The following is an 8,224-nucleotide window of genomic DNA, read 5'->3' on the forward strand; positions in this document are numbered from 1 at the left end:
CGCCCCCCCCCCCCCCCAAGGTCTGCAGGATCTCCTGCTAGTACGGGCACTAATACAATACAGCATACTGCTCACAAAATATCTTTTCCATGCAGCGAAGGAAGTAACCTTACTCCAGCTCATCATTACCCTGACTTCAGGTTCAAAACCTATGCACCTGTGGCTTTTCGGTACTTCCGAGAGCTATTTGGCATTCGTCCAGATGATTATTTGGTATGTATGGGTCTTCTATTTCTCTGCAATTAATACCGTATATATGAATTGTCCTGAAGAGTTCCTGCTTTGCCAGAAGCATCAGCAAAACTTAGCATGACAAATGTCATATACTGGCATCTGTGACCAGCCATAGGGATTTCATTGCATATTTGTGAAGTTCAGTCTTCAGCTAGTATACTGAAAAATTATATAAAGCCTTCCTTATGAAGTTCTCAAAGTACTGGATAAAATGAATAACTACTGTACTTGTCAGTGGAGAAAATGAGGCAGTGTTAAGGTTGGCAGTATCACATGGTAAGTCAGAGGTAGATTGGGGAAGAAAATATTAGCTCCCTCTTCTTTGCACCCTCCTTATGGCTGTGTGTGTGTGGTGGAGAGTATCTGTGTGGTTGAATCCTTGGGATAGGCAGAATCCATGGTCTAGTACAGGGGTTAGCAGTGTTTTTTCCAGTGGGGATTCTGGAATTACCCAGTTCAGATCTAAGGTATTGAAGCAGTAGCACCTGGCTGCCTTTGCCTTTCATTCTCTGCCCTGTGGCTCCAATGCAACAGATAGCACCCCCCCATCCTGTTGGAGCTGTGCCACCCATCTGCTGAGAGCTCCCCTTCTGCCAAAGCTTCAAGTGTCAGACCATGGCATGGTGCAGGGAGAGCTCCCCACTTTGCCAAAGTCCCGGGCACCTGACTGCAGCAGAGCCCTCTGCTACTGAAGCCACAGCTGTAGCAGATCCAAAAGCTACACAGGCCAGATGTGGCCCATGGGCATTAGGTTGCCACAAACCCTAGTCTAGCACACCAGACAGATGCCAACTTTAAAAGAAGCTGTGGTGTTTTGTTTCTTATAGCAAGTCTGAGACCAGCTAAAAGAGAATGGATCAAATGTGATCCCTGTCCTCTGGAGTGTCTATCTGCTGTGGCTTCTTCAATAAACGAGGTCTGTTGGGACATCCAAAGAGAACCCACTAACTTCTTGTTTATGAAAGCAAAACTACTCAGCTGAACCTTCTTCTAAAAGGAAGCTGGTAGCCTGTGCGTGGGATAAAGGGAATAATCTGCTGTCAGGCTCTAAACTGCATTTGCTTAAAATGCGATTCCATATGTTTTTATTTGGTGATAACACAAAGCTTGCCCCATTTAAAAGCAAAAACAATGCATTCTGCAGGATGATCCAGTAAAGACCCCTGGGATCTCTGAGTGAAGATGGGTGTTTTACCTTGTACATTCTCTCAGGTAATAACATCATTATGCTGAGAGTGCAGAATGCAAGAGCCAGGATAGAATCTAGCTTGCTCTCCTGATGCTGTTGATATGGCTCCAGCACAAGATAGAATTCAGAAAAATCCCAGTTTGTCCAGTAGCGAGAGCTGACAGAATTGGGAATACTCTAGGGTTACATTTTCCTCTCAGCAGGGCTAAGTTTGTTGTAAGAGGACAGGGAGCAGGTCTGAGACGTATGATACTTTCTTATATGTGGATCTAGTTTTCTGACTCCAGCTGTGGAGTTGGGCGGTCGGGGCTGAAAATGCTCAAGTAAAAATGAGCCTCTGCCATGGGGCAGCTTGACAATAACAGCTATCCCAGATGGCACAGATGGGGATAATGCTTGCTGATTTGATGATGGAGGTTGAAAATTTGAGTGGGAAGAGAGTCTGCCTAAATTTCAAAGGTCACAGATCTGATTTGCTGTCACTGTGTCCCCTCTTTCTCTTGCCTGCCATAGCAGCAAACATCTTTATCAACTTAATTGTCTCATGCATAATTAAAGCCTTGGATTATTAATCCACGCAGTGCTGAAAGCTGTTTTCAATATGTAATAATGAGTGTTCAATTTATTGCTTTGATTATGTCCTATATGCATTTCACATCTGCAGTTCCCTCCCTTACTTCCATATGGCAAATATACATAATGATGCCCTAACTCTGACACCTGCAGATGTGATGGGATTGTTGTAGCTCCACTGTGCTCCCCCATTTCCATGCTGCCTCCTCTCTACTCATCAAGTATATTCTTGTATAGGACTCTGTTGTTCAGATTCATAGTTCCACATATGCTTGCCTGGATTGGGGTCTAAATGCATGGACACATGGTTACGTTTAGCTGCTTCTAGCCTCTGCAGGTAGACTCTGCCTATTTGGACATGAATTCTGTCTGCTGCACTGAAGGTGTGAGGTGTGTGACTAAACCACGTTATCTCTAATGTCAGCACATGTATTACCAAGACTAGAGATCACCATCAAGAACAGCCAGTGCATTTTGTTCCCCTCCTAGCATCGTGACACGTGCTCCCTGAGCAAGCTGTCTTGTCTCTTAGAATCTGATCTCTGCCTGTGCTTATGGTAATGCACTGAAGGAAAGAAAGGCAAACGTGTTGGTCTTGTGCTGCACAAACTAGAAGATAAGATATTATGCTGCCTGAATGTTATTGAGAGCAGGAAGACTCGCTTGACTTGAAACAGTTGGGGCATTCTGGAATATAGTGTGTACATCCATTTGTAAGTTGTCTCCTGCCTAGGCTTCTGAATCCTAACCGGCAATGAGAACTAAGTCTAAGTTGCATAATTTCTGTGCCTTCTAGAAGTTCAGGTAGAGGTGTAGGAGTACCTCAGAGAGAATACTCTGGTCCAGCTTATTGCATGGTAAATGAATCCTACCTTATTTTTAATTTTTTTCCTAGTATTCATTATGTAATGAGCCCCTGATTGAGCTATCAAACCCTGGTGCCAGTGGCTCGCTCTTCTATGTCACAAGCGATGATGAGTTCATCATAAAAACTGTGATGCACAAGGAAGCGGAATTCTTGCAGAAGCTTCTTCCTGGTTACTACATGGTGCGTATCTTTTTGTGCAGAGCTTGTTTTGGTTTGCAGGGCAAATGTTACAGACTGGAGTACCGTGTATCATGTGGAGCACTTGGTAACCCAGAAGGCTTTCCCTTTGCCTGCCTGCCCTGTGATACCTGAACAAAAGTATACATGTTAAACCCAGAGACAGCACTTTCCTGGCCTACTGCAGCCATGTGCTGACAAATACTTTCAAATTTCCCCTGCTTTACGCAGGGAATCACAGGGCAGTAGGTGAAACATGCCTTGTGTAAGGGGATCAGAAAGGATGCAATTTGCTTCCACTACTATGTTGCAATCCAACCATTTTTTTCCACAACAGTAATCCTCTTTTTGTGGGTATATTGACTCTGCATCTTTATCCCCCTCACTTGTCTCCTCTTGGGAAGCTCTTTGTTCTTCTATGATTCTGTAGCAGCATCAAGGGAGAGGTACTACACTGGTTTTGCTATACCCAGCCGTGTTAATTTTCACTCCACTATCCTGAGTTTCCTTGAATGTGTAGGCTGCTTAGCAGAGCTTTACTTAGCAATAAGCTGCATATTCCTTTGCTGTGGTTTCCAGTCACTTACAGGCCACGATACCAATTTGTTTATTAAAGACTTTTAACAGTAACATCCAGGAGCTGTAGCTTTGCACCTTTTTCTTAACCTGCATTACTCTAAGGCTCTGTAATGTTGTGGGTTAATGGGACTCTGCAGGATGCGTCTATTAAAAGGGACTTATCAAGAGAAGACAGCTAGTGAGTAGGGACTGAAATCAGTGAAAATGGGAATATGGGTGACCTTAGTAGGAAGAGACATCTGTTCCTACACAGCTGCATCTTAAAGTTCAGCTTCCTATGGAAAAGGCATTATAAGAACACAAAGGCTACAAAGGGAAATCCTACTGCCCTGCTCTACAGTCACTCATATCTTACAATAGAGTATAAGTAAGTGATCACGTTGCTTTCCTTGGGACCCCAGATTCATTCAAATCCATATGAAATGAAAGCTTCAGTAGTGTCTTAGGGACTTTTAGATTCTCACTGTAGTGCTTTTAATCCTGAAACTACAGCCTCATTTGCTGCAGACAAGTTGAGTGAAAGCAGTGACTAGATCCTTCTTGTTCCAAGTATTATAAATTGATGGATAATAAATATAATTATAGGGGATGAAACTGACTTAGTGCCCCATTATAAAGCCTTTATGCTATTGTTTCTGCACATTTCATAGATAGTTACATTTTGCTAATACACACATGATCTTCTGGCTGCTATCAAAATCAGCCGTATTGTAAAATGACCTGAGAGAGCACAGCAGTTGATGCTGAGTTGCTTTAAGTCTGGAGAGTGAAGTTCTGCTTTCAGTTCCTGGCATGATAGTGGCACTAAGTTGCACAGTGTCAAATTACACACTCACAAAACTCACTCCTGTGTCTAGTTAAGCAAGATGAGATGAGGAGTATTAAATTTTAATATAGTTGTAATGCTTCTGCTTTGTATGGAAACTGGCAGGTTCATCTGTTTCCGTATAGCTTGTGTAACTTTATTTCCCTTTAAAAATGCTTCTCAGAACTTAATAAGCAAATAATGTTTATCATATCATTTTTAATAGCTTGATCACCTAAAACAAGGCAAGTTAGCAGAGTTAGGACTAGCAATCTGATTGATAGACTGCGGGTTTTATAAATTCAGGTTTTCTGTTGAAGGTGAACTGATTGTATATCCTGATGGGGCTGCTTTCATTTGTAGATTTGTTTTATTAAATGTCATGGCCTTAGTTTATTTGGCCCAGGGAGTATCTTTTTGTTTTAAAATATGTCACTGGATTGAAGATGACATATTTTAAAAATAGAGTTTCTGCTGAGCAGCACTTTTTGGGGGGGCTTGAGGGTTCCCTTTTCTTACCTGCTGTTTTGGGAAATCTGGGAATTCCTGCAGTTGGCTATTTGCTCGGACACATGTGCAAAATCATATTTCCTATAGTCAAGGCATGGAAATCTTTCCAGTGTATAATATAAGGGATCTAGGTGAAATCATTGAAATGCTGAGGAGTTTGTTGAATTTAGATTATGGGAACTCTTTATTCTGCAGGGCTTTATTCTGCAGAAATACATTCTAGATGTGAAAATGCTATTCTGCTGATCCTTCCTAAAATCAATATTAACTTGGGCCTTTGAACAAAAGAGAAGGCTTCTTCCAAAATGTATCTTTCTGACTCTTGCTTACCGCATCACAGAACCTGAACCAGAATCCACGGACCCTGCTGCCAAAGTTCTATGGACTGTACTGTGTTCAGTCAGGGGGGAAGAACATTCGGGTAGTGGTGATGAACAACATTCTGCCCCGAGTAGTGAAAATGCACCTAAAATTTGACCTGAAAGGTTCTACCTACAAACGCCGGGCATCCAAGAAGGAGAAAGAGAAGTCCAGCCCCACATACAAAGACCTGGACTTCATACAGGACATGCCTGAGGGGCTAATGCTGGATGCAGACACCTTCAGTGCTCTGGTGAAAACACTGCAGCGAGACTGTCTGGTAAGGAAGAGGCAAACTGAGAATGTCAGACTATTGCAGCTATGCACACGGAAAAGATAGTATTTTAGAAGCTTTCTAATGTGTAAACCCCACAGCTGAATGAATCGCCTCAGTGCTCAACGTATCTAAAACCAAAGTGCTTCAGTTAGGTTTCATGTTGGAATGCTAGTTTTCACAGATTACCTTACAGTCACTAGTTTCCTATGAAACTTTGAAACCAAGCAACACTTGCCCAACACACACAGATAGCACTTGCATGTTGGTATGCAGTTCCTACAACTTAATTGTATTGGTTCCCTTTTTCAGGTACAGGAGAACCTCGCCATTCACAGGGGATACATTCTTGTGATCCCTGCGAATGACTAAATCCACAAATAAGGCACTGCATTCATGAACGCAGTGCTCCCAGTGGCTGGGGGAGGGGCACGGCTGCGCTGGCAGGAGTGGGAGTGCGGCGGCGGGAAGCGCGGAGCTCCTTTAAGTGCATTTAAGATGTGGGTTCAGCATTTGCGAATATTTGAAACCGTGACTGCCAAACCCACGAATAGCGAGGGTTTCTTGTAATTAGGTCACCTACAGCTGGATCTCTGGGATGAACTGATGAATGGGCTTCTACTGTTCAATGTGCTGTAGATAATTATAACAGTTCTTTGTGAACCCCTCAGCCCCTGAGAGAAGTGGAATGGCAATGACAGAAATGATTAGAATCACTTAGAACCAAGCCAGAAATAATGTTAATGTTGAAACAAAAGTTAACAGTTAAATCTGAGATTCCCTCTGGCCCCAACAAAGTGATTGTTAACTTAAGTTCGCTGTAACCAAGGTGGACTGTTCCATGCTTTTGGGTCTGTGTTGCATTTGAAGTAGTATGTGAGAAACTACCAGATTGACTAACCTTTTGTTTGCTTTGTTCTTAAACTCATCACTAACCTGTAGGTGTTGGAAAGTTTTAAAATCATGGACTACAGCCTGCTGCTCGGTGTGCATAACATAGACCAGCAAGAACGGGAGCGGCAATCTGAGGGAGCCCAGAGCACGTCTGATGAGAAACGTCCTGTTGGGCAGAAGGCACTTTACTCCACCGCCATGGAGTCCATCCAGGGTGGGGCTGCCCGGGGGGAGTCCATAGATACAGATGACACGTAGGTGATAACCTGGTTCTCTGAACTGCTGTACTGGTGGAAGCAAAAGGTTTTAAGTAGTGAATTCCCCAAGTTGGCCAGTGAATCTGCTACGAGGAAAATAAAAAGCAGCCGCCAAGAACAACATAGTGGAAACTGATGGGAGCAGCCAGAAGACTGTCACATTTCATGATCAGCTACCTTGCACTAAGTCATTTAATGGTCATGACAGGAAATTATACCCCATGTGGTAGGTTTCTGGGTCCTTCAGCAGCCTGCAGGCACAGCACTATTGTCTTGGGAGGAGAAATTAGGGGAAGCCAAAGCTCAGGTGGTAGATGATGTAGTGGAATTACAGAGTGTTTTTAGAAAGAGGCTTGAGTTCGGTTTCTGATTGGGTCACACGTCTGTAATTTGATCCTTGTGGAATACTTGACCAAATCCTAAAACGGTCTTGACACTCTAGGATTTGGCCTGATTAGCTGCAGCCTCTGCTCAGGAGAGATCCAGGCATTGGAATAACAGGGTGTGACAGGTGAGGATCGTAAGTGCATTGGTGGAGCTGTGGGCCAAGGGAAGCTTATCCAGTGCCTGATTGCACTGTGCCTTACGTGCAGCTGTTGAGCCACATGTGGCTCTTGCCACATTGTGTGTCTTTCTGTTTCTGTGGACTGGGGTTACTAACAAATGGTGGGGTTTGCTGCATTTGTCTGCTGGGTCTGTGCTCGGTGAAACCAGCTGCTCCATTTTGAATGTTAGGATTCTGTATAGTTACAGCCAGGACGTTTTTGTGTTTCTGGTCTGTCAAATAATAATCCTAATTCCAGGGGACTGCCTGATATCTGCATGTTGACTTGCACTGTATTGCTACTAATTGTACTGCAGATTTGTCAGGACTGATACGGATGATATATTGTGTGTTTGTGGCGGGGGGGAAATAACTTGTGCTTAAAGATATAGGTTCAGTTTCTGCCCTCAGTTCCCACTGACTTCCTTCAGGAATTGTGAATCTTTGTCTGAGGGTAGTCTGGCCCTCACAGTTCAATGCTTGCAAAGGGCTCTGCTAATACTCATTTTACTCCTTGGTGCAGGCAGCAGCCTGTGTGTGTGGCAGGAGGTAGGATGTGTTTTGGGGAGTGGGGGATATTTGTAGATTACGACTTTCCTGAAGTGCTGCCAGAATGTCCTGGCTGGGCCATTCCCAAGTATGTTTTATGTTCAGAAGTGGAGAAATGAGACCACTCTGGGGTTTCCCCCATAGCTACTTTAATCATATAAAAGACCAAGGTCTTGAGAGTGACTGACTGCAGCGAGTCCTAGGGCATCTTTACTGCTATCTTTCTGGACTTGGGTGTCTGTAAGCATGAGGAGCTATTGGGGAAAGACCTGGTTGGGACAGGGTACTGCCACCTTGTGTAATGTTCACCTAGGCAGCCACAAGAGTTGAGCAGGAGGTTCTTAAATTAACATGTTTGAAAGGATGGCATTCACAGTGCAGTATCTCCTCCCTTTTCACTGGACTTCCCTT

At 43.7% G+C, this 8,224-nt stretch overlaps 1 protein-coding gene across 3 annotated transcripts in view; it reads left to right on the plus strand.

The window, feature by feature from the left end:
- Positions 1–8,224, plus strand: part of PIP5K1C (phosphatidylinositol-4-phosphate 5-kinase type 1 gamma) — a 103,042-nt gene that overhangs the window by 79,053 nt on the left and 15,765 nt on the right. For all 3 annotated transcript variants that reach the window (XM_019513265.1, XM_019513267.1, XM_019513266.1), the window contains exons 5-8: positions 96–213; positions 2,892–3,044; positions 5,276–5,575; positions 6,512–6,717. In XM_019513265.1, the coding sequence (XP_019368810.1) occupies positions 96–213; positions 2,892–3,044; positions 5,276–5,575; positions 6,512–6,717 (777 nt within the window). The remainder of the gene's footprint in view (positions 1–95; positions 214–2,891; positions 3,045–5,275; positions 5,576–6,511; positions 6,718–8,224) is intronic.

Source organism: Gavialis gangeticus, unplaced genomic scaffold (genome assembly GCF_001723915.1).
Source record: "Gavialis gangeticus isolate Ggan-Ray unplaced genomic scaffold, GavGan_comp1, whole genome shotgun sequence".
Classification (NCBI taxonomy): domain Eukaryota; kingdom Metazoa; phylum Chordata; order Crocodylia; family Gavialidae; genus Gavialis; species Gavialis gangeticus.